At 43.1% G+C, this 27837-nt stretch overlaps 1 protein-coding gene across 1 annotated transcript in view; it reads left to right on the top strand.

Annotated features, from left to right (window-relative positions):
* malrd1 (MAM and LDL receptor class A domain containing 1) overlaps window positions 1–27837 on the top strand; it is a gene marked incomplete at its 5' end in the record, with an annotated part of 113797 nt that overhangs the window by 62974 nt on the left and 22986 nt on the right. The window contains 8 exons of the mRNA XM_084048744.1: window positions 2877–3034; window positions 3828–4029; window positions 7848–8126; window positions 9558–9683; window positions 11992–12058; window positions 23073–23167; window positions 24599–24692; window positions 25239–25299. Coding sequence (XP_083904870.1) covers window positions 2877–3034; window positions 3828–4029; window positions 7848–8126; window positions 9558–9683; window positions 11992–12058; window positions 23073–23167; window positions 24599–24692; window positions 25239–25299 — 1082 coding nt within the window. The remainder of the gene's footprint in view (window positions 1–2876; window positions 3035–3827; window positions 4030–7847; window positions 8127–9557; window positions 9684–11991; window positions 12059–23072; window positions 23168–24598; window positions 24693–25238; window positions 25300–27837) is intronic.

The following is a 27837-nucleotide window of genomic DNA, read 5'->3' as shown; positions in this document are numbered from 1 at the left end:
TTAGTACTGTATCAAACAAGCTGCAACCATCGCCTTTTGCAATGATTTCCTCCACCCTTGTTGTCGCCAATGTTCAATGACACTTGAATAATCCAGCTTTTACTCGGAGCTGCTAGTGTGTGCTCTGAATACTCCCAGAGCAGCACTCTGAAATGTTTCATGCTGTTGCTTGGAGCACTTTGAATTTCTGAACGACCAGAGAGCACCTTGGGTGAGCTCTGGTGCTCCCACGGCGTGTTTACGAATGCACCCCTGATTAGGTATAGAAATATTCTAGGCAGCCTTATCCATTTTTACTGTTTTTCTGTTTTTAACCTTCGTAAGGTTAGGTAAAGTTTATTTATGAAGTGCCTTTCAAAACCAATGTCACAAGGTGCTGTACATGCATAACAAATTAAAACATGAAGCTATTAAAACAAAACAAACAAAAAACAGCATTACAATGTAGGTATGCTGAACGCAAGTGCCCTTTTTTTCAGAAACGCCCAGTCACACGCACATTAAAACCTGGGAACATCCCAGTACAACCACAGTCTTATGCCGTTAGCCACTGAGCAGCTCCAATGGAGTATTTGGGATCTTCAGTGCCGGGATATACTTTCAGTCACGAAGGCTCTTCTCTAACCTTTAGGCCACCGCTGCCCCTGCAGGTGCAGTTACAGCTGCACCTCCTGGTTGGCAGAGCTACCAAAGGCTTCCCGTATACAGTTGCTGCTGACACCTGAACTACAACCTGCTGCCACAGCAATGCATGCTGGGTTGGCATGCACAGGTCACCACAACGTGATCTAACATACTGCATCATTTCAGGCTGACCTTGAACTTGAAGAAAGACCAGCATTTTGTCAGCATTTTTGAGTGTTGTGGCACACGACAAATGGAGCTCCATCAGGGTGCGACATACTCCTTAATCCCCTTCTCTCTATTGGCTGTCACCGCAGATCGCCGGGCTGTTGCCTTCATGTGGTTGGTCGGCTTTAACCGCCTATATTGATCTGAGTGATGGATGTGGGCACCGGAGTTTCATAGAATGTCATAGAATGAACTTATTACCCTGCTACACACAACCAATCGATAGGCCTAGCCAGCCGTAGCCCGCACACGCACACACACACACACACACACACACACACACACACACACACACACACACACACACACACACACACACACACACAGTGCTGAATGCTAAACAAATGTAAGGGGTGTACGGAACCGGGAAGTGGCGGGGGTGGGCAGTGAAAACACTTCATTTAGTTGCAACATCGGATGATGAAGGGTGGAGTGGATTGGAGTGGTTTCTTAAAAGAACCAAACTTTCTTGAGATGATACTTGCATCTGAGTGAATGTAAGGCATAAATATACTCGACTCTTAAGGGTCCACTGCTGTGGATGGCAGCAGGGTATGCTGTGATGCACTGTGGTTTGAGGTGGCCCTAAATTGGTTGTTTTGCTCATGTGGAAAACCCCCCACTTTGTTCTACGGACGCTTGGGTGCCATCTCATCTCCAGGCCTAGCCGAGCCGAAGAATCCTTTTCACAGCGCTTGGCTGTAGGGCTACTACAGGCTTTTCCACAACAAACCCAGAAGGCTGTGTTCTTCCTCAGCCCAGGCATCTTGTTGGAACAAAGAGATTTACGGCAAACTGGCAGATTACAGGGCGCTACTGTTGCTTCACTTGCTCGGCTTATAGAAGATTGAAGATTCTGCTGAGAGCACAGTACCCACTGCCAGTGTTGCCAGGTCTGATTATTATAAGTGACTTTGGCCCCGTTTTTCTGTAAAGTTGCTTGTAAATAAATATTGGTAGTTGCGGGTTGCGTTTTTTGGGCTTCTTTCTAAGGTGTAGTTGCTTATTTGGGCTTGCTTCCTAAGTGTTGTTTAAACCAGTGGTTCTGAAACTTTTCCATGTCAAGGATCCCCAAATGAATATGTATTTGTCCACGGACTCCCCCATCTAAACATATTTTGTGCCAGGGACCCCCGTACTAGATTTGTGTTGTTAAATGTTAAAAAAAAAAAAAAAAGTGTCACTTTTCCCCAAAAAAATATTGAAAATAGCAGATCTACAAGCTCCGATCTACAAGCTCACAACGCGTCGCATCTATTTCAAATATCCGATGCATATAGGTTTAAAGTGCTCCTATAGCTGCTCCTTTTCGGCTTGTTTTCATAGACCTGGTTGCTTATTTCTCTCACAAAATCTGGCAACACTGCCCACCATACCCTCTGGAACAGCACGTTCTTAAAACACACCTGTGTCATGTAATGCACATTGAAAAGAAACAATTACACTTGGAGTGTGTCAGGGACAGGGTACTGTATCAAACAAGCTCTGTTGACGCTCCAGGGCTCGTGAGGGGATAAAAAGGAATTATTAGGAAGAATTATGGAAATTGTTTCAAAAAGAATTGAATGGACTACAGCACCATGTGTCTAGTCATGAGGATACTAGGACCTTCAGAGTACTGTGCCCTCAGATACGGCACATTAATATGGATGAGGAAAAGAAAAATCGTTATACTGTACTGTGTGATGTCTGCAGTGGTGGAAGAAGTACTCCGATTTTTAGACTCTGGTACAAGTAAAAGGCCTGTGTTCAAAATGAGTTAAAAGTACAAAAGTATCGGCATGAAAATATTCTTGCAGTACATCATCTTTGACAATTTCTTTTTTTTTTATACGATATTCAAGCTCACAAGTTGTGAGCTTGTAGATCTTTTGAATAGATCAAGTATAAAATAGGGCTTAAATGCTTAATGTATACTTTACATAAGGTATACACCTCAAAATGGTTCTTAAGTACTGCACTTGAGTAAATGTACTTAGTAACTTTCCACCACCGGATGTCTGTATGTCACATTATCTCCAAAGGCGGTGGAGGAAACTTCCTGTATGTGAACTCGGCCGCTCAGAGGGAGGGTGACGTTGCCAGGGTGACCACCAGGAGCCCCTTCCCGGCCAGCATCGGCCTGTGTCACCTGCGCTTCTGGTTCTACATGCATGGCTCTGAGCGCATAGGCACACTGAAGGTAACACATCATATTTTATCGTTGCTGTCGGGTGAAAACCTTGTATGTCCAAAACCGTTCCTTTTTTACTGTTATATAAAACAAACATTTGAAAATAGTGAAAATGTGTCGCATCACTTTTGTGTGACACTCTTGTATGATGAAGTAGGGCATTCATTTACGAAAAAAACATACAAATACAAATTTAGATATGGAGATACGAGGTTTCTGCCCGACAGCAACGATATTTAACATTTGCCTTGGCACTGTTCACAAGCAGTATAATAATTATTTTACTGTACTTGCACTTTTTAAACGTATTAAAACGTATTAACGTATTAGTGTGGTTGCCCTTTTGGGCAACCACACAAATACACTATATACACTATATAATACACTATAGAACTCCTCCCACAGTTTTGACGGCATACACTCAAGCCATGTGTCAAATCGACCGGCTTCATCGGGAATTGTGTGCTTCAATTTTGCTAAGCGATATGTTGTATAGTTTAATTTATATAAATTTATTTGTGAATACATTTTCCCATTGACTTGAATGGGAATATGCAAAAACTCCCATTCAAGTATTTTTCTCTCAAAACCCGTAAGGGCTACAGTTACAACACTTGGAGGAAAGGTTCATAGTCCAGTTGCCCATATAGAAAAAGATTATTACACTAGTCGGCCTCATGGTGGCGCTATAATAGCCCACTTTACGTTTCGGCCTCTAACTCTTTAACCGTAGTTTGTAGAATCAAAGTATCCATGACTGCGTGACTCTTGATGATTCACTGCGTCTCTTCCTGTCCACCAGGTCTATACGCTCGGACCCAGCGGCACCAGCCTGCTGATGTGGGCGGCCAGCGGCAACCGTGGCAACCAGTGGACCTACGCCAAAGTCATCTTGTCCAACCCGGCACCCTTCCGAGTGACCTTCGAGGCCGAGGTCGGGGGGGACATGTGGACGGACATCGCCCTGGATGACATCTCATACACCACAGAGTGTATGGTAGGAGGTATGCTATGTTGATGACATCTCATACACCACAGAGTGTATGGTAGGAGGTATGCTATGTTGATGACATCTCATACACCACATAGTGTATGGTAGGAGGTATGCTATGTTGATGACATCTCATACACCACAGAGTGTATGGTAGGAGGTATGTTATATGGATGACATCTCATACACCACAGAGTGTATGGTAGGAGGTATGTTATATGGATGACATCTCATACACCACAGAGTGTATGGTAGGAGGTATGCTATGTTGATGACATCTCATACACCACATAGTGTATGGTAGGAGGTATGTTCTATGGATGACATCTCATACACCACAGAGTGTATGGTAGGAGGTATGCTATGTTGATGACATCTCATACACCACAGAATGTATGGTAGGAGGTATGTTATATGGATGACATCTCATACACCACAGAGTGTATGGTAGGAGGTATGTTATATGGATTACATCTCATACACCACAGAGTGTATGGTAGGAGGTATGCTATGTTGATGACATCTCATACACCACATAGTGTATGGTAGGAGGTATGCTATGTTGATGACATCTCATACACCACAGAGTGTATGGTAGGAGGTATGCTATGTTGATGACATCTCATACACCACATAGTGTATGGTAGGAGGTATGCTATGTTGATGACATCTCATACACCACATAGTGTATGGTAGGAGGTATGCTATGTTGATTACATCTCATACACCACAGAGTGTATGGTAGGAGGTATGTTATATGGATGACATCTCATACATCACAGAGTGTATGGTAGGAGGTATGTTATATGGATTACATCTCATACACCACAGAGTGTATGGTAGGAGGTATGTTATATGGATGACATCTCATACATCACAGAGTGTATGGTAGGAGGGATGCTATGTTGATGACATCTCATACATCACAGAGTGTATGGTAGGAGGTATGTTATATGGATGACATCTCATACATCACAGAATGTATGGTAGGAGGTATGTTATATGGATGACATCTCATACATCACAGAATGTATGGTAGGAGGTATGTTATATGGATGACATCTCATACACCACAGAGTGTATGGTAGGAGGTATGTTATATGGATGACATCTCATACACCACAGAGTGTATGGTAGGAGGTATGCTATGTTGATGACATCTCATACATCACAGAGTGTATGGTAGGAGGGATGCTATGCACCGCTGACTTGATGCGATCGCTTGTTTTTTTCATCTCGCGTGTTTACCTTGATTTTCCATTTGCCTTCTATTTAGACTCATTTGTCTATGCACCCCCCTCCACCTTCCTTCACTGTAAAACCTTGAGTGTTGTTCTTTGAGTGTAAAAAGTCACTAAGTTTGTTTTTGTTTTTTGCAAGCTCAAGACTGCACTCCACTACATTTCAATTAGAAATATTGTACTTTTGACTACAATTCTAGGAAGGGACTCCTAGGACTGAAACTTACAAAAATATATTCTTAATTAACCACTTAAGCCCAATTTCAAATACAGTGAAAATGGCAGATCTACAAGCCCACAACGTGGGCTTGTAGATCTGCCATTTTTACAATGTACTTAGTAATTTGTACTTTTGAATACTTGAGTATTTACTTGGGTATATGTCCACCACTGGTAAAAATGCACGCTGAATTTTACACTCTCAGGATTAAATGATCACTCAGGATTTCCCACTAGTGTTGTCTCTGTATTCGGCTGAGGCTCGGGGGTGGCTGGGTGCGGTGAGATAATGGAGCCTGCTGCTGCTTCCTCTGCCTGCCCCACATGAATCCACTGTGCAATGTGTGGGTCAGTGCCCCAGGGGAACACCACAGATCGCAATGGGGCACAAAAGCAATTACTTTTATATTGTGTTGTTTCCACACTCGCTCACACACGCACACACACGCACGCACATGCACGCGCGCGCACACACACACACACACACACACACACACACACACACACACACATATATATACAGTATGTGCGCACACACACATATGTGCAGTACAGTGTCCCATACCCCAGATTCACGCACACGCACGCACGCACAATTCAACTCCACCTCCCTTCTGCCTTGCACCCTCCCTCTGAATTGATTCTTTGGCAGACACCTAGCATCCACCTCCCTCTGCCCTCTGACTTGCATCTTTGGCAGACACCTAGCATCCACCTCCCTCTGCCCTCTGACTTGCATCTTTGGCAGACACCTAGCATCCACCTCCCTCCACCTCTCTGACTAGCTTCTACTGCAGACACCTAGCATCCACGTCCCTCTGCCCTCTGACTTGTATATTTGGCAGACACCTAGCATCCACCTCCCTCCACCTCTCTGACTAGCTTCTACTGCAGACACCTAGCATCCACCTCCCTCCACCTCTCTGACTAGCTTCTACTGCAGACACCTAGCATCCACGTCCCTCTGCCCTCTGACTTGTATATTTGGCAGACACCTAGCATCCACCTCCCTCCACCTCTCTGACTAGCTTCTACTGCAGACACCTAGCATCCACCTCCCTCCACCTCTCTGACTAGCTTCTACTGCAGACACCTAGCATCCACCTCCCTCCACCTCTCTGACTAGCTTCTACTGCAGACACCTAGCATCCACCTCCCTCCACCTCTCTGACTAGCTTCTACTGCAGACACCTAGCATCCACCTCCCTCCACCTCTCTGACTAGCTTCTACTGCAGACACCTAGCATCCACCTCCCTCCACCTCTCTGACTAGCTTCTACTGCAGACACCTAGCATCCACCTCCCTCCACCTCTCTGACTAGCTTCTACTGCAGACACCTAGCATCCACCTCCCTCCACCTCTCTGACTAGCTTCTACTGCAGACACCTAGCATCCACCTCCCTCCACCTCTCTGACTAGCTTCTACTGCAGACACCTAGCATCCACCTCCCTCCACACTGAAGAGAGATCTCTGCCAACACAGAGGCTCTGTTTGTTCATTTTACACACACACACACACACACACATGCTGACTACGCTTGCGTCCACGCACACACACATGCACACACGCACGCACGCACGCACGCACGCACGCACGCACGCACGCACGCACGCACGCACGCACGCACGCACGCACACACACACACACACACACACACACACACACACACACACACACACACACACACACACACACACACACACACACACACACACACAGTCAAACACACAAGGTAATGAATTCATTATTTTTCAAGAATTCTCACAGTGCCGCTGGACCAATAAACTAATTTAAGTGGGATTAAACATGTGCACTTGAGCAGTCTCTGTTTGGTGTGTTGGATATGTTTGCATGTGCGCGAGAGTGTGCATGTGCGAGGTGTGCACTGTGTGGATGGGTGTATCCACAGTACATGCATAGCGTCTCAAGACTGCCGATGGCTTAGCGGTTAAGGCACATACCATATATAGGCTCTAATGACAAAGGAGACTCCTTTGTGTCTCCTACCGGATACATTAGAGTCATTATTATTATCATCAAATTATTGGCTCAGAAATGCGACAAAAACAACAAAAAAACTACTCTTTTAATAGTGGAAATAGCCGATCTACAAGCTCAAAACGCGTCGCATCGCGATACGTTTTGAGCTTGTAGATCTGCTATTTACACAATTTGTTTTAAATGATTGCGATTAGGTAATTATGTAGTAATTGTGACAGGCCTACCGACGACCTTTGCTGCGTATCACTCCCTGTCTGTCTCTCCCTGTTTCCTGTCACATCTCCACTGTACTATCCAAATAAAGGCAGAAAAGCCCCAAACAATATCTTTTAAAAAAACAACTCTCCTTTGCTTATGTTGGCCCGCAGGCCCCGTGACCCCCCAGCCCCTGACGTGTAGCGCGGACCACTTCCAGTGTGTCTACTCCTTCCAGTGTGTCCCGCAGAGCTGGAGGTGCGACGGGGAGCCCGACTGCGCCGACCTCTCCGACGAGGGCTACTGTCCCACCGCGGTGCCCGGCACCATCCCGCCCCAAGACCACTGCAACCTCGACCAGTACCAGTGTTCCAACTACAGCTGCCTCCCCGCCGTGCTGCGCTGCGACGGCGTCCCCGACTGCCCTGAGGGGGAGGATGAATATGCCTGTCGTAAGTTAGTTCTTATGTTCTTGTGTGTGTGCGTGTGTGTGTGTTCAGTAGTCTAGCGTTGTGTGTTCAGTAGTCTAGCGTTGTGTGTTCAGTAGTCTAGCGTTGTGTGTTCAGTAGTCTAGCGTTGTGTGTTCAGTAGTCTAGCGTTGTGTGTTCAGTAGTCTAGCGTTGTGTGTTCAGTAGTCTAGCATTTACAAGAACGCTGAATTGCTTCCTCTTTTGTTTTCCAATTTACCAGTGCAAGTTGATCATCAGGTTTGCTCTAGGCCAGTGGTTTTCAACCTTTTTCATGCCAAGGACCCCTAAATTGATATACATTTGGCCGCGGACCCCCACCTGAAAATGTTTTGTGCCAGGGACACCCAGAAGAGAAGTTTGTGTTAAAAAAATGCAAAATTCTACAAGATTTTTCGAAAATGTTCAAAAATAGCAGATATACAAGCTTGCAGCGCAGCACAAAGTGGCGCGCTGTGAGCTTGAAAAGCCAACGTATATATATATATATGGATAAAGGGGGGGACCCCCTGCAACCCCCTCAAGGACCACTGGTGGTCCCGGGACCACTGGTTGAGAACCACTGCACGTGTTTTGCTGTGAGGAAGCGATCTACCCTCTTGTGGAATCACATTTTCATTTATTGCTCCTGTTCATCTCCTGAACCGAGACGAATTAAGAGCTGGCAGCGCTGTGCATTGGGCATGGATTCAGTGTATTGGTGCAGCTACTACTGTACCCCCTGTGGAGAGCGAGTGTTACCCCCTCCCAAAATAAATAAATACTTTATTAATATTTAAGTATGGGTTGATGAAAGGTCAAAGCATTAGATTTTTGACCATATGAGAACTGCCAGTTGCTTTTAAATAATGCATTGCGATGATTCACGACAGGGGTCCTCATCAGGGGGTCCCGTTTTTACATTAACCACTTGAACCCTATTCTGAGGGTAAAATTTGCCGAAAATAGCAGATCTACAAGCTCACAAGGCCTCTCGCTCCGAGGCGTTGTGAGCTTGTAGCTCGGCTATTTTCGGCAAAGAGGTTTGGTTTAGAGGGGGGAAAAGAGCAGACCAAGTACAGAGTGAAAGGTCAAGTTTACAAATTATTGACAGTTTAATAAATGTTTGAAAATACACATTAACATGAGTCCAACACCACCGATCAGTGGTAGTACTGTCAAACAAGTGTATGAATCTATCTATGAAATCTATGAAAAAGTTAATCTGAAACGCAATTTTATACAATATGTAGTGGGGGTCCCTGCTTCATCTCTCTGTCAGCTAAGGGGTCCTTGGGCTGAAAAACGTTGAAGACGCCTGATTTATGGACATAATGCATGTACACGATCCATATACAGTATACACACACACACCGTTCTGTTTCTCTCTCTCTTTGTCCTTGTTTCTCATTTCTCTCTCGTTTTCCTCCGCATCAGCGCTGATCCAGTGTGAGCTGGGAGAGCTGGTGTGTGAGGCTACATCTAGCTGTGTTCCACTTCAGAAGCGCTGTGACCACTCTGCCGACTGCCTAGCCTTCCGTCCAGACGAGTCTAGCTGCTATGGTAACATGTTTTCACTTACCGCTTGTTTGCCTCCGCTCCATGTCATGGCATGTGTTCCTGTTTTATGCAGTGGTGGGAAAAGTACTCACATTTCTTTTCACATTTCTTTACAAGTAGAAGTATCAATACTTCTACTTGTACTTCTATAATAGTAAAAGTACAAAAGTATTGGCATCAACATATACTTACAGTACCAAAAAATAAGTACTCATTATGCAGAATGTCCCATTTCACAATTTTTCAAATGGCCAAAATGAATATAGGGCTGAAGTGGGTAATGTAGGTTTTGTAATAATAATAATAATCTACAAAGTAACTAGTAACTAAAGTTTTCAAATAATAGTAATGGAGTAAAAGTATAATATTTGCCTCTGCGATGTAGTGGAGTAAAAGTATTGAAAATTGGAAAATAAAAGTACCTCAAAATTGTGCTTAAGTGCAGTACTTGAGTACATGTACTTAATTACTTTCCACCACTGGTTATGTCTACTCACCTTGAAAAACATGTGCAACGCTTAAGTGACCCATTGGATAAGACCTGTATGAAGCCTGTGAGTATTACACTGTACTGTTCTAACTCTCATGCTCCATCTGTGCCTTTCAATTGTATTTAATCATTTTCACCTGTAGTCCATCTGTGGTCCTAACCAGAAATTGTTTCATTTAACATTTTGCTTTATTTAAAGGATTGCTGTAACCTCTCTCTTGACATCTATTGAAAAGACAATGGTTCAGCTTTGTCTTTCTTCCATGGTGTGCAGAAAGGGCCACCGTTTTGCAATTAAAAACAATAATCCTTTTAAAAAAGAGATGAAAGCTTAACGCATGCTTTTTTAAGCCGTTACACCAGGCGTGTCCAAATTATAGCGGGACAAGCCTGTGACTAAATTACACTTTGAAGACAGAATGGCTCGGTTGACACCAGCTTGTTTCCTGTCTCTATTGTACGACACTTAGCGAAATGCTCCCTGTCTGCCCAGTGACAAGCTGTGGCACTGAAGACATTTTAAGAGCTATTATGCCTTCAAAGCACACAGCTCTTACGTAGGTCACTGCGTGCATGCCAGAAACACTACACTCTTAAAACCGCACCTTTCCTGCCTCTTTAGAATGAGGTCCGAACCACCCATTTGATTTGATTTTCCAGCTCACCCTCAGTTAACATTATGAAAGAGTTGAAAGAGTTTTATAGTGATTCTGATTATGGCATGTTTTCATTATTATTAAACAAACCATTGAGACAACCCAGGTAAACAGAGATTAGGATAATGGGAGAGTGGAGTCAGGACTAAATCTGCACTCTTAAAACCAAGCAACCGACTGAGAAAGCACTACAAAATCCAGAGTGTTAAAAGTGAAATAAAATAAAAATAAATGGACCCAGATTTTACTGAGCACATTATTTCAGACAGAAGGAGGATGTCTGCACAAAGTCTTATGGGCCAGCCACGCCAATGATTATAATTATATAACAGTAACTATAACTACAACAAAATGATGTGAGCATCCTCACGGATGAACGATAACGTTCCGTAAACATGTTGAACGTGTGCCAGGTGTTGAGCGTGGCGCACCGTCAATGTTTCTATTGTTCATCAAATCATTCACCACATTGTTGTCGTTATAGTTCCGTTGTGGGCTCTGCCATCCACTTGACTTAGAAAGAGCTTTAAAACTATATATTTATATTTATCGGTGTAGTTATCGTTCCTGTTGCGGACAACCCTTTATTGTGCAGTCGCAAATAACAGCCTGGATTGTGTGTGTTTTTTTGTTTTTCCATCATACGCCTCTGTGTGGAACATTATCCTTTTTCTCTGCCTGGCTATGTGTGACTTCCCTTTCCTTCCTTGGAGAAGACAGGAGGGAAAAAAAAAAAACATATTCATGAGTTTATGTACAGTGCTTGCTGACAGTATAGTTATCCAAAGAACTTAGTGCGTGAGACGTTGCAGAGTGTTGTGTTTTGCCACAATGCAGTATTATTTCCCTGCCTACCAGATGGGGTGTCATGATGCTTCACAGAGGTACCACTCCACTGCCTCGGCGGCTCTGACGTCTTCTCCCTTGTCTCAGGTGAGGAGTGATGGACAGCCTGAGCCCACAGAAGGGAGAGGAAGGACCAGACAGGGGTGGAAATGAAATAGCTTGGCTTCATTGCTTCCCCGTCTGATGGCGTGTGCTTCGGAGTGTCTCTCTCCTTCAGTCTGGAGTGTCACTTTTGACACGTCGGCAGATGTAAAATTGTGTCCGTGCTAGATGTAAAAAGGAAAAAATAAAAAAAATCTCCCTTTTGATGTCTTTACAGAATGTCCTCCGTCGTACTGCCTGGATCGTGGCTCATGCAGCGTTGAGAGGCACGGGCCTGTTTGCACGTGAGTCAGCCACCCTGCAGTCACACGTAGTACACAGCACAAACACCCGCTGTGCTAGCGCACGTGCCGGCACGTTTTTGTAACACATGCCATTGACATACGGTAGGTGGCCGGTGACTTTGACCAGTTTCACTTTCAAAACCTTTGCATCATGCATGTCACACAAACAGAATGCGGCACACGACGCCAATGGTTTTGATAATGTGGATTGTGGAAGTTACATTGTGGGTTTGTGGATAGGACTCTATATGAAAAAACATGTTATGTCGACAAAACGCATCGCATTCTGTTTGTGTGACATGCATGATGCAAAGGTTTTGAAAGTGAAACTGGTCAAAGTCACTGGCCACCTACTGTACGTATACCCCACACACACACACACACACACACACACACACACACACACACACACACTCCTTTATTTTAGTCCACATTTATAAAATACAAGGCCCAAATATTTTTCAGTTGCTTCTTGATGCCATACATACTCGAAATAACATGTGCGTCAGTGCATGGATTCAAACAAGTTTACAGAATGTAAACAACACACGCACGCACGCACGCACGCACGCACGCACGCACACACACACACACACACACACACACACACACACACACACACACACTGAAAGCATGCAGGGACAAAGATAAATGCTCTGTCTCCTCCTCTCTACCCATCCTCTCTCTCTCTTTGGTTTTGAATTAAAACATGGAAATCCCATCAGTCCTGTTTCTTTCCCTGGAGAAGACACGCTTCACAGACCATGGGGGGAATGTCAGCTTATCCCCTCTCCTCTCCGCAGCATAAAAACGGGCCCAGCTCTGCCTTCGTTTATCCACCCAGTGCACACCCGTGCAGCGCTGGAGGCTGCATGTCAATATTTAAGTGCTGCTCCCACTCTCAATGGTCTCTGGCTGGAGACCACAAAGCCCCGTACATTAGATTAAGCTCAGCCCATTCCAAACGGAGGCTGTTCTGTAGCTGGCATGGCCATTGTACGCATGCAGAGAGGACTCGGCTCTCCTTTCCCCAAACAGCTTGGACAGAGTCATTGAAATGGGTCTCGCTGGCTTCAACGTTTGCCATAAATTGCAGTGCAGTTCAGAATGTTTTTCTAACTGATTATGATATTCCATTACAAATGTCAACCAATTAAATCTCCTTGATTCGTAAAACGGACCTGAGTTGCAACTGTACTTCGACCGCTTTTTTCCACCAAATCTCTTCACCAAAGATGTGAGTATGTAGATCTGCTATTTTTGGCTGATGTTCCCCCCAGAATATGATTGATGGGGTTCAAGTGCTTGAAGCCGAAATCCATAGCTTTAATTAGTGAATAAAAGGTAGAGTATGTTAATACGATTTAATTAACACAACTGTGGCGGTTGAAGTTGGTCTCCCTGCTCTTCTGTTGAGACATTCAGATCCTGTAGTTGTGTAGGACCACTACTGGTTGACATGAGATATTGCATTAAAATTCCCAAAGAGTCCCCCGTTGAAATGTTGGAATCCCGAATAGGACATGAAAGTTGCCACTGAAAATATGATATGTGTGGATTCATCTGCTAATGTCATCATGGGCTCGTGAGGATTTAACATCTCTGTCTCCCTATATCTACATTACAGTGTGTGTTTATTTTTTGAGGATGCTCTTCAAAGCCACCTGACAAACTGCATTATACGGCACTGTATACTGCATCTACATGGTCTTTTCCCACAATCCCATTTAAAGTGTCATGTTAAAATGAAAATCTTCTCATTATGGGAAATCGTAGAGTGGGAAAGCGTTACAAAAATATTTTTACCCATGAACTGTCAAACTCTAGGGGGGGGGGGGGGGGGGCGGTGGTATTTCCTTGCAGAAATATTTTCCTTGCACCGCTATCATTCTCTCATTCAATCTCCTCCTCTTTGATTCCCTGTTTTATTAGTTTCCAGCAGCATTCCCCACCACACCACCACTGCTCCAGTCATTATTTAACGGGGGTCTTCGCCACTGTGTGTGTTGTGGTGAGCTGCTGCTGGTGGTGGCAGCTCCGGTGCTGATAGCTATAGCTGTAGTGGAACATGAGGCCTGTGTGGTGGACGGTAGAGTTCTTCCGATACAGTGGTGGTAATGGTGATTGTTTTTTCAGGGGAACTGTATTTTAATGACCTCACATGCACACGCACGCACCGGTAAACCCGTTATGCAAAGTAGCCATTTGGGTACTTGGCCAAACTGTACCTTTGCGGTGCGCTTGAAAAGTATCCAGTGGAACGCCGTGGTGTCCCGTATAGCGACCAAAACACCACTACCGATACCAGTATCGGAAAAGCTGCCGATACTGTCTAAAATACTGGTATCGGTATCGGCAAGTTAGTGTATGCCTTCTCATACCATGTAATTAATCTATGACGATACAGTCATCAATTATTTTGTATTTTGAATGCCTCAGTTGTTGTTGCACTACTGTTTTATATACATTTATACATTTTGTATTTATTCCTAGATAAGTGGTTCTCAAAGTTTTTAATCTCAAGGACCCCCATAACTCTTGAGAGTGTACGGGTCCATTTGGTTCCATTTGTACACTCCCAGAGTTACAGACCTGGGAGGGTCCATTTGGAACCCCCTCAAGGAACCCAGAATGTCCCTGGACCCCACTTTGAGAACCATTGTCCTGGATTTTTTTAACATTACACACTGTTATCATGATCGCCGGTACTCTGTATCAACCGATACGCAAGTTATGGGTATTGTAATCGGTATCGGGAAGGAAAATAGGTATGGGTACATCTCTAGTGGACGGCATCTCTATCTCAGTATTAACCACTTCCAACCTGGCGTCCCGATTTTGGGGTCCCTCGGTTTCTGGTGATGCCAACCTCCTGGTGGTCCCCAAGACAAAGCGACTGATGGAGCTGATAATGGAGCTGATAAGGGTCGTAAATCCTGCTCTATGTTAATTAAAACTATTTGTAGTTAAACAGCTGAAAACCCAGTGTAAAAAGGATGAGACGAAATCAAAGACAGACACAGGCTAGTTCTCAAATTAAAAAGTTGACATTGTATTAAGAGAATCAAGCAATCAATACACGAGGCACCGTACAGCAAAATATCTCTCTCTGACTAAACAGTCAATGATCACAATAGTTAGACACAAATGAAGTTATCAGCTCTGACGATGACATCTGGCCGTGAGGAGTGATAGATTGCTTTATCATTTTACAAACACCTTAGGCTCAGATCACACATTGGAATAAGATAGACACAGACACAACGGAGATCTCCTTCTTTTTACTTGCGCAAGGAGCAATGTACAGCTTGACCTGAATCATTTCTGGAGTACAAATACTTTTACATTGGTTTATATAGCAACATGAGACAGGAGATACAGTTAAGCAGGAGGCAGGGCTTAGGAAGTACTCTATGAGTACTCAGTACTTGAAGTTAGCAGGCAGAGCAGAGGATACAGAGACAGCAAGCTTCTGCTGGACTTAGAGATAAGGAAACTATGTAAACATCTGTAGCTGTAACGATAACAAACCACCTAATATGCAGTCTCTGGCTCCTGCACACATAAGGAGAAGAATATACATCATCTATTCAATTGAATGATTAATTAGTTGAACACATTAACAATATGAATAGAACTTATAAACCCACATTACATAGAACTGAGAATCGGCTCTGTCATTTCCCTCCTGTTGATCAAATTTATTAATCTTCACATTCTTCTTGTTTTCCGCTTTTTCAAAATGGACATCATAACAGGAATCACTTGCCTCTTTTGCTTTCAGTGGCCTTGGTACTTAAGCTATCCGCTTTTCGCACTTTGTCATACAGAGCATAGCACAAAGCTGTTATCAGGGCACATGATGAGACTATTAGAATGTCAATTGATCCTGATCAATAATGATATAAACGATTGTAGATAATGCTGAAAAAACCCACGGATAGGAAAAAGGACATTATCACTCTCAGAATGTGTGGCTTTCTTGTGAGCAGTGGTTGTAACACTTAATAACCTTCAACCGTTTGTATCATTAATTTGACCATTATGAACTGACAATTCATTTTCAAATATTAACAGAGCTTAAATGTCTGTGTCATTTTCATCATAAAGGCTTCGAAGGGAGAACACATTCCCGTCATCTTTTAAGTCTTGCCCAGTCTGGGATACCGCAGTATACGTTTGAACGAACGTGTCAGCAACCATGCGTTTCACTAAGGTCCTGATGCACGGGATCACACAGACCGATAACACGCGAAACAGCACCAAAGCACAGAGTACCATTGTTTCAAATTTGCACAGAGCTTGAATCCAACCCCCTCCCATTAACCAAGAAAAACCACCCCTTATGGTGATGTTACCATTCATAGCTTTCTGAAGGGCACGTAGATTGGACATCGCGTTATTGGCCTCCTTAGCATTAATGTCATCTGAAATGTAAACACAACAGGTACTTGTTCGAAAAGTACTTCTCACCAGGACCACTGGATCCCCAGTGGTGTCACGGTGTTTTGATGGCATCATTAGTATGTGGCTTCGGAGAGGGTTTGATGGCATGTTAGGGTGTGGCTTAGCCCAGATGATGACCGTTTGGTCGGTTATCCCGCCCCTCCCTTCGGAGGTTGTCTTAAATGCGCCCTCATTCCACACTAACACATTTACACTCCATGATATGCATTTACCTCCTCACACTTCATACTTAGTCCGCTTCAGAGTGACATAAAAGCTCTTATTTATGTGCTTAAAACTGATCATACGTTTTGCACGGCAAATAGCATTGACCCCCAAGGCGCACTCACTATTTTGGATTCGAGGCACTTACTTACTACCAGTTAACTGCAACAGGAAATGTAGGATGTAGACATATATATATGCAACATAACAATCATAATTATCTTAGCTTTAGCCTTCCCCTGCTTAACTTTTAATAATAGAGACAAAAGATACATAGAAAAATATACAATAACATAGATAGGAAAATATAAAAATAAAAACAAGTGTGGTGCATCGTCCTTTTAAGTGTAATCAGGTGAGGGAGGGGGTACTATTCTAAGTGGATTCTTCACCGGTTAGGGCCTAATATCACTCTATATGTGAGACTCCACCCCACAAGCCGGCCTTCTTCACCTTCTTACGTAATGTTCGATGATGTTTGCACCAACTTGCGAATGTTTTTGTGTGGATTGGACAAACCACACGTCTCACATCAGGTGACATGTTGACCAGGGACTGCATCTCACAGCAGTTGGCATGTTGACGTGACCCGGGCCTGGACCCTCCTAGCACGGAGAGTTCAGTTCACACTTGATGACCTGGTCAGCATCACCATAAGCAGTCCCATCGTTCCTGTGGAAGAGATAAAATCTTGGCAGCTTACTAGTTCTTTTGACCTTTGTAACGTCTTCAAATTCATTTTTACAGTGTATGGCTTTTACCAGAATTTTTAAAATATAAGTGTGAATATAGTGTGAATATAGTGTGAATATGCTTCATAATCTTCAACTATCCCTCCTGTTGAACCATTACTCAGATGATTGGTTCAATATATTTCAATTACTGCATTAAGACACTATAATTATAAAAAAATAAAAAAATAAAACAATCGCCTTATAACACTGCTTGGGTACTTCAAATATAGGAATTTGACACACTAGTATCAAGACACAACAAATGAAAGATAAGTTCCATGAGAACTGAACTCGCTTCCTTTGCTATTGTTTTTATATAAGCGTTCCCATGGGCTTGGGACGAGGTAGTCACTGCTCTACCCATAACATCTTGCAGGCTGAGATTAGAATGTCTTCACATGATATACTCCACAATTTGAGTAGAAATACTCTAGTTTCTTACATGTGGAGAGGGAAAGGGCCAAAACTATGAATACTACTGATTCTCAAACATGTACGAAGTGTCAGTTTTGACATAGGGTAACTTTACATAAGTCTTCTAATACTTATGATACTTTTCATTATTGAGTATTTCTTAAAATCAACAACTGCTCTACAGCTTGTAGATCTGCCATCTTTTGGAAAAAGATTTCCATTGCTAGTTAAGACACAAATGTCACTTACAAAAGTAGAGCTATCTTCGCTTAAGTCTTTTAACTATTTTTAAATCAAAACAAAAATATTGAATATAGTTTTAATAAACTTAAAGTTTGTGAGCCACTCCATGGCACAGCGGATTCAGACTTGCAGCCCTGCAGTAGCTTGCAACCTCAACCCCCACTCCAGGACACGACACACAAACCTCTACGCTTCTTCTCTGGACAGTAATGCCCCTTGACCCTGCAGTGCACATTCCTAGCTTGGGGTACTTGGAACTAATCCCTCTTAATACTTAAGGTTCACTTCGCTTCGCTAATTTACTAAAAACTTCATATTCTACCGCAATGAGCTCAATATCATTAAGCAAAGGCCCATGTTACTTTGATCACTCTTCCAGAGTAAACCACCCACAGGCCTTAATTCAATGTAATGTCACCGCAACAGAACAGAAGTCATAACACATCTTTAACATTTGAGTTTAGACAAAGGGCTTGTAACAGAAAAATGGGCCTTATATGGGAGCTGGTTAATAGCTTTAACTGCACAAACTTCACTGATAAGGGCTCCTAAATATCACTAGAACTTATGGCCTTTTGTGATGTTTTTTTTTTTTTTACTTCATCACTGTCTTTCTGTCTCTCTGTTAGCACACAGCCCGCACACACACGTGCACACAGACTCCTCTAAACACCCACACACACAGTACCACACAGCAACCCTATTGGTTGGCATTTAAGTACAGTACTTGAGTAAATGTACTCAATTACTTTCCAACATACACTCATTTCAACTGTTCGCTGTAACTCATTCATACCAACCACAAAAATACTTTACTCTCTGGGAGTTACTCATTTGCTCAGTCACCATTCTGTCACTTCTTCCCCACACACGTATGTGATACTTAAGTACAGTACTTGAGTAAATGTACTCAGTCACTTTCACACTCACACTCTTGAGAATGGTTTATACAGTAAACTACATCTGAAGCTGTAACGCCCAGTGATTAAGTATACTCATAGCGGTATTTGGAGTCCAATGTACATGATCTCCCACTGTCTGAAAATCACGCGCTGGGATTGGTGTCAGGTGCCGATAGTTTGTTTCGATGAACAAATTAAGGGATAAGAGACTTTCTTGCTGTAGCCAACTCAGTGATGTGGAATAATTTAGCAAGGGCATATAGATGATTGCATTTGGAAACGTTTCCCTGGCACTGAGATGTAAAGCGTCCAACAGTGCATTATTACGTAGCAGATCTGGTTGGTCTTTACTATTAATGCCTAAAGATAAGACCAGTATCTCTGCATGTACATCTCTATGGGACCTCTTGATCATTTCACATACATTATGAAAATTCCCTCCCGCGAAACTTTCGACTTGCATGTTAAAATAAGGAATACTCGGTATTCTAGCCAAATTGCTGTCTCCCATTAATAGGATGGGTAGATGTCGATTAAATCCCCATGATCTCTTGTCATATCCTGCATGCTTGAAAGGGACCGAATAATCACGCACAGGAGGACCTGCATATCGCATCCCGGTGCTGGGCATTGTCCACGCCTGAGAGCGCGCTAATAATTGCCTATGATTAGGGGTACTGCGAGGAGACCAGTATGCCATTTGCAACGATTAAAAAGGAAATAGATATATGTGTGGCTTATATATTTATCTCTATTTTCCAACAACACTGCTCCCTGGGAAGTCTAATTATGAATGTAATACGATTTGGGGCTTTTATTCATGCATAAAACTTTGCTTTAGACTGGCTACTGTAAACAGGTAAGGGGCTTTCTCTCCCATCTTGCATACACGCACGCTTGAGTACAGTATCTGAGTAAATGTACTCAGTTACTTTTCCACACTCTCAAGCAGTCGCTATCTCTCTCTGCTCGGCACACACATGCAGTCCTCACACACACACATTCACTTGTATTCCTATACTCGTGAGGACATACACAGACACTGAAAAACTCATTCATTCACAGTCACACAAAGAGAGGCAGATCCACTCATTAGTCTTTAAACAGTCTGTATAACTGTCCAAATCACGCACTTAGTCTCTCTCTCTCTCTCTCTCATTCACATATATTCCACTGAACATTCCTCACAATCTCTCATAGGCTTCTACAGGAACATACACATATTCCCTGGGGATCCCCACACACATTCACTGTACTCTCATTCATAGATTCATACAGAAATCACCAGTCCACGCGACTGTCCCAAACAGACCTCGTCTCTCAACCACCGTGATTATCATTCATACTTATTTCGAGCGTTATTTACACTGCTGTATACTGGTTGAATCGCACTTCACACATTCCTTAATAACACCTCTTAATATACACTATCACCACGTTCCAACGGATTTCTCCGGAAAGGTGCTCACGGTAGTGAGGATCTTTTAGTAATATTAAGCACAAACATACAATATAAACACATTCAGTTTCACCACGTTCCAACGGATTTCTCATCGAACACCCAAGAGTACTCTCATCCAATCTAGACCGAACACCCCTTAGAATGAAATGGGGGTTATTCTAGATTTAGACTGAATATAGATACCTCGTGGGTTATTCTAGAAGATGATCCGGAAAAGTGCTCACGGCTCACTCACATAGTGATGACCGCGGAGAGAAAATCGTTAGACCCGGATAACTCACTCAGATCGCGTTTTGGATACACATAGTGATGACGCACGTCTGTCAATATCTGTGATTTCATACACACTACAGTATACAATTTGCAGGAAATAAATCACTCTGTTGCTTCTAAAACAAGCAAAATATCCTAAGATTTCACTGCTTATTCAGTGCTTAGGCCTATGTCTATATGCACGCAGATAGACAACTTTTGTGTCTCACTTACGTGTTATCTTATAGTTGTGTGATGAGCGTTCAAATGCCGTCGGCCGTTCCTTGAAGAGCAGATGATAAGACGAGATGACCACCGGCCTGGAGGCGAATTCAACGCTCCAGGATTTTTTCAGGATCCGGGTCCTGGCTGCAGACTTTTCCAGCGGCGTCTTCCTTCTTACTCTTCTTGGAACAGCTCTGACATCCAGGCTCGAGGGACCATTGTAATGATAGATTGCTTTATCATTTTACAAACACCTTAGGCTCAGATCACACATTGGAATAAGATAGACACAGACACAACGGAGATCTCCTTCTTTTTACTTGCGCAAGGAGCAATGTACAGCTTGACCTGAATCATTTCTGGAGTACAAATACTTTTACATTGGTTTATATAGCAACATGAGACAGGAGATACAGTTAAGCAGGAGGCAGGGCTTAGGAAGTACTCTATGAGTACTCAGTACTTGAAGTTAGCAGGCAGAGCAGAGGATACAGAGACAGCAAGCTTCTGCTGGACTTAGAGATAAGGAAACTATGTAAACATCTGTAGCTGTAACGATAACAAACCACCTAATATGCAGTCTCTGGCTCCTGCACACATAAGGAGAAGAATATACATCATCTATTCAATTGAATGATTAATTAGTTGAACACATTAACAATATGAATAGAACTTATAAACCCACATTACATAGAACTGAGAATCGGCTCTGTCATTTGGAGCCTCGCTCGTAGGTTGAGAGAGAAGATGGCAAGCTGACGGTGTGACATTTTATCTTGGACAAACAACGTCTCAAACAACACGTTGACCTCGGCTCTGACCGGCGTCGCTGGAGGTGTTGTTGCTTTGTCATAGATGGTCAAGTTAACTCCAATGAGCTGTTCTTGTATTCCTTCAGAGATAATCAGTGACCTTGGAGGGCCTGTGCTCTGTACAACTCAAAACACATGCAGTCTCTACAGGAAAGGAGAGAACTGATACTAGGATTAGTTCCGTACAACCTCGAACTTAATAAAATCATAAGATTGGTAGGTCACACAGATACAGCAAAGCCCTGACTCGTGGTTGAAACATGTCAGTTTGACAGTGAGAAGAAATATGGAGCTAGGCTGAGTTAGACTAAAATATGATACTAGACAAATGATTATTATGAAAATATCTATCAGCGACGAACCTGGAGTGAGGGAGAACCTGGTGAACAGCACCCCCCTCACCCCCATCCAAGGCCAGCTGGCCACACAATATGTATCCCCGACCCCTGACTGAATGGGTATATGGAAATGGCTCCTCCCTCCCTGCAGTCAGTGTGAGGCTGAGCGTGTGTGTGTGTGTGTGTGTGTGTGTGTGTGTGTGTGTGTGTGTTTCACATTAGAAGGTCTTTCTCTTTGCATGTTGGTCAGAAATCAGGCTGATATTGAACAGATGTGGGTTTGGAACAGAGCGAGGCTCCCTGGCTCAGCTGGAGAGTTCTCACAGAGATGGAGCTTTTTTTCAGGGGGCGCCAAAAAAATTGCTTGAATGAATTAATGGATCTTTTTTTCGGTGCCCATCCTTTTTCTATGCTGGAGGTTCATGATAGGAATTGAGAGAGCAACAGAGAGAGAGAGGGAAAGAGTGAGTCTGTGATTTAAAGACCCACTCCCCCCAAAATTCTATTTTTGAAGCATACCTGTCTCCAAAAAACATTAAAATAGAGTTTTACAACTACAATCGGGTCTGTGGATATTCTGCATTACCCACATTTTGGAGGATCAAAACTATGCATAATTCATAGGATATGGAATACTAAATGAACGGCAGCAGAGCAAAGAGCAAAATGTTCTGTAAAAGCTTTAGGGAGAAAAATAGTGGAGAAAAATAAGTGTACATTTATTTGAACAGAGATCATTTTCTTTCTGAGAAACCACACCATGGGATATATAGTATGTGGAGGGACAAGGGCTTTAATATGATTCATCAGTTGGATAGCTTGGTACGTTATGACCCTGTACCGCCTTCTGTAGCATAATCCCCCATAACTAAACTCACATTCATCTCCTTCCCAGACTGCAGCCTATCTCTCTCTCTCTCTCTGTGTGTCTCTCTATCTCATCACATTTGTCTCTCTCCAGGTGTCATTCAGGATGGACAGGCAACCGTTGCCACGTGAGGGAGAAGCCCTCTCTCGCTACCACGCTAGCACCGCAGCCAGAAGACACACGGCTAGGTAATAAAGACAAGTACCCTTTCCTGCACTATAAACCTGTCCTCGTGGAATTATTTACCGTACAGTGCTGTACTGTACTGTACGGTACTGTGTGCACCCTGCCAATGCCTCTGCAGTTCCACCACTCAGATGTTTTTACTTAAATAAAATATTACGATATCAGCAATGTGGAAATATTCTGTTACGTCCTGTAAAAGTAAAAGTCCTGTATAAAAAATCTTACTCACTACCGTAAAAGGACAAAAGCATTGGCAGCAAAATGTACTTAAAGTACATATATACTGTAGTAGAAATTCTCTTTAAAAAAAAAGATATTTCAAAATGTGTGAAATTATTTCAGAAATAGCCGATCTACAAGCTCACAACGCGTCGCGATGTGACGTGTTGTGAGCTTGTATAGAACTAGACGTCCGGCCCGCTAGCCGTGCACGGGGCCCCGCGCACGGGGTACCAAAATCGTGCGATAACAATTTCCAAAAGAAACGTTTTTTTTTGTTGTATTTTTTTTTTTTTTTTTCCTGGGGGTCCCCGGACCCCCTGGGGGTCCGCGGACCCCCTGGGAGTGTTGGGACCCCCGCGGACCCCTGTGGAACATGGCTGACCCCTTCGGCTGTTTTTTTTTTCCATGAAGGTGTTTGCTTGTTTCTGGCGCAAATGTGTCAACACTGATATTCAATATGGGGGACCCCCGGGTCCCCTGGGAGTGTCGAGACCCCCGCCAAACATCGCGGACCCTTTTGGACCCTCGCGAAACATCGCATGCAAGAGGTTGCACGTGAACTCTGCAGCCGCACTGAGGCGCTCCAACACAAACACTCTGATGCTCCCCTAAATCCATTCCAGGGTTTGAAAATACCCACTTGACAAAGGGGTGACATGCATCACCGTTCCAATGACCAATAAACTCCACTTCGGGATTTCGCAAAGACCCACAAAAGCGTGCAGTAGTCCACACACACACACACACACCCACACACACAGCGTGCTGACAGCTAAAGGGAACTAACCTCGCGTCCCCAGTCTTTCCACCTCGGAGGAAATAAAAGGTAACAAAAGTGGTGTACACGAAATGTTGTCCGCCTCGCAGTGTTTGGGTCTCGCTGGGCGGTGGTCAGCGATGACACTAAGGAACAACATGGCCGACCGTAATGTTGTGAGTTTGTGTTGGCCGCAATTAATTATGCTTCGAGGGGGCAGATGTGTGCTGAGCATATGGATTTTGTGTTAATAATAAAGAAAAGTAACTAGTAACTAAAGCTGTCAAATAATTGTAGTGGAGTAAAAAAGTACAATGTTTGCCTCTGACATGTAGTGGAGTAGAAGGGTTTAAGTGGTTAAGCACAGTACTTGGATAAACATACTTTCCCCCACTGAGTGCCACATACAGTACCTGCCTGTGTGGTCTAACTAACCCGTGTGCCTCTTGTTCAGATGCAGTGTATGTTGGGATAGCCATCAGTCTGGGCCTGCTGATTGTTGGAGTTGCCATCTGTGTTCTGCTCTTGTACACCAAAACACACTTACTGTAAGTTTCATTATGATGATGATGTTGAGCTGTTGATGATGATGAAAAATTATGCATCAGCTATTGTGATCATAATAATTACAGTGATGATAGTGATGATGTCGTCAGTACTGGTGATTTAAAGGGTCATCTGTCTGTAGGAGACTCAAAGAGACTCCTGCCGGAGACTCCGCCGGTCATCAAATTATTGGCTTAGGAATGTGACAAAAGCAAACAAATCTCCATGAATTCTGAGGCTTCATGGGGTGTGTAATTGATAGAAAATAAGTAATTTCTTGGGTGAACTACTCCTTTAAATAACAATTGTGATAAGGACAATGGTCATGATAATGTTGATGATGAAATAAACGTATATATATGTAATATATAAATAATATGTACAGAACGTATGTATGTATAAATAATATATACGTATGTATGTATAAATAATATATACGTATGTATGTATAAATAATATACACGTATGTATGTATAAATAATATATACAGGTGTGGATATATATATGTATTTAATACACGTACACACACACATCTTATGGCTCCACAGGAAGTCTGATCCGATGGCCTACGGGGTGATGGATGACTCAGGTTTTGACTGGAGTAAAGAGGTCAGTTACACCAAACCCGTCGTCGCATCAATCTCCCATGGCCCGCCGTTCAGACACCAATGCGTTTTAATATTCTCCACCGTACCAAATCTCATTAGGCTAGCATTCACCACAGATGTATTCTTAAATAACTCTTAACAGCAGTACAGGTATAGAGGTCAAACGGGTCAGAGACTTTCCACCGAGCCTTTCGGCCACATAACAGTTTGTATTTAATGTTATTGATTTTCTTGCCCATGGGGCATGGTGGCCACAAGTGTCTAAATATATTGCGATTCTGTCCATGTGGGTGTGTATGTGTGCCCCTTACCATCAGTCATTTGGAGCTCTGTCCGTGTTGGTGCGTATGTGTGCTCCTTACAAATCACTTATTTGGAGCTCTGTCCGTGTTTTTTGTTTATTAGGATCTCCATTACCTTTTGCCATGACAAAAGCTAGTCTTCCTGGGGTCCGACACAGACAAACATTTTAACAGACACATTAATTACATCAACTTTACAATCACTATAATCTTAAATAAAAATAGAAAATTAAAAATAAAAAGTGCAATCAAGTAGTACAATTAACACATCGGGTGCCAGCATTTTTTCATAACAACTTACCGTGGGTGCCAGCATTCTCCCCATTGACTGCGCTTTGCTGTTTAACGTTTCCGCGTGCGTTACAAGCAAATCCACGCAAAAAAAAGCATCGATTCATGTTCTGCCATGAGCCTAGCTACAGGCTGGAACCATAACATTCCCCTCGCGGGTTACAACGGGGGGGGATCGCGCATCGCGCATGACCGTTTTTCCCCACAGGAAACAGATTCGGAGATATAGGCGTTTCAAAGTAGGAAATAGACAGGAACCGGATGGGGGGAAAAAAAGTGTTTCCGGTGAGCGATCTGGCACTTCCTTCGCAGGATTACAATGGGTGCTCCCAGAGCTGCTCTAGCCCCGCCTGCGTGGAGAAAAACGAAAAAAACAAAAAGACTGAAATCACGGTTCAGACCGTGAACGGCACCGAAGCTTCGGAACCGCCACTATGTAAACACACGGTTCAGACCGTGTTTGGCACCCGATGTGTTAAAACTAAATCACTAGAAAATAAAACGTTGTGCGTCTGGGGATTAGTACAGGCTTGTTTGCATCAGGTGTTCTTTTAACTTTTTCTTAAAGGTGAATTTTGTGTTTGTATTAATTATGTACTTAGGCAATGAGTTCCATCCTATTACAGCTCTATAGATAGTAGAAGATTTGAGAAGATTTGTTCTTGGTTTAAGTGTTACCATTATCACCTGAACTGGCTTGTCTAGTCATTATGGGTATGTTCATCTCTATGTATCCTACCTGGTCAAAGAAATACTGGGGGTTTTGGTCAGTTAAAACATTTCTGAAAAAGGTGAGAGTGTGTGAATGTAATCTATTCTCAACATTTATTATAGATTTTTGTGCATTTCTACTACATGCGTCTGCTTGGAGCACTGTAGAGCTAATCTGGCAGCTTTGTTTTGAGCTGTTTGCAATTTCTGTATGTCTTTCTTCAACACGGTCTCACTCCGAAAACGTAGCCGGTTGCCTTTTTGTCAGAACCCCGCGACGGAGCCGAATGCCGTCGCTGGACGCCAGCGACGTAATTATGTGCCTTCCACGGTCGCTCATAGACATTCATTGAGGTCCAAAGACGACACATTGCGCCGTCACAGGCGGGCCATTGATAATGCATTGGCATTTCAAAACGTGCGCTAAGAAGCTTGTTTGAAATGCACCAGACCACACGCCACCACCCACAAAAACCTGTAAATATTCTGAGTATTTACATACTAGTTTGGTAATTTTTCGATGAGTATTTGTTGAGAACGACACTTTTATTTAACTTTTGTATACCCGTGACGTCACGTCATATTACTTCCGTATGACTTGATTGACAGTAGTAAAGATCCGATCAAAACTATTTATTTTAATCTAATAGATCTATATAAATGATCTGCTTGTCCACTAATCAATTATTCTGGCACTTAAATGCCTAATGTATGAACAATTCTAGCAATAAATAATTATTTGTAATTTCTTGATTCCTAGCACTCATAAAATCCCGCCTACTGCATCCGGATGTTCACCACGTCCACATACATGAAAACAAACATAACGTTTCCGTATCCGTTCTGAACCGGAAATGTGGTTATAGGCACATTTCACGTTCTGTAAAGGTTCTGGCCTTCTTTTAAAGCTTTTTGAAACAAATAACAGCAGTCTTTTGCAGTCGCTTAGGAACAAATAGCAGCATTTATTTTTTCTCAAAACGATTTCATGTTTTTTGTAACATTTAGGACGTAAACAATCATATTGAGGGGCAGTTGTGCAGCAAAAACGTCATTACCAGCGTTGCCAGATTCTGTGAGAGAAACAAGCAACCACTGGTCTAGGAAAACAAGCCCAAAAGAAGCAACTATGGGCCACATGACTCATGAGCACTTCAAACATATACGTCAGCTGCTTGAAAATAGCAGATCTACAAGCTCACAACGTGTCGTGATGCGACGCGTTGTGAGCTTGT

Source organism: Gymnoscopelus microlampas (assembly GCF_963454915.1).
Source record: "Gymnoscopelus microlampas genome assembly, chromosome: 22".
NCBI classification, from domain to species: domain Eukaryota; kingdom Metazoa; phylum Chordata; class Actinopteri; order Myctophiformes; family Myctophidae; genus Gymnoscopelus; species Gymnoscopelus microlampas.
The sequence above is the reverse complement of the archived record's forward strand: the minus strand, read 5'-3'. Positions and strand labels throughout refer to the sequence as shown.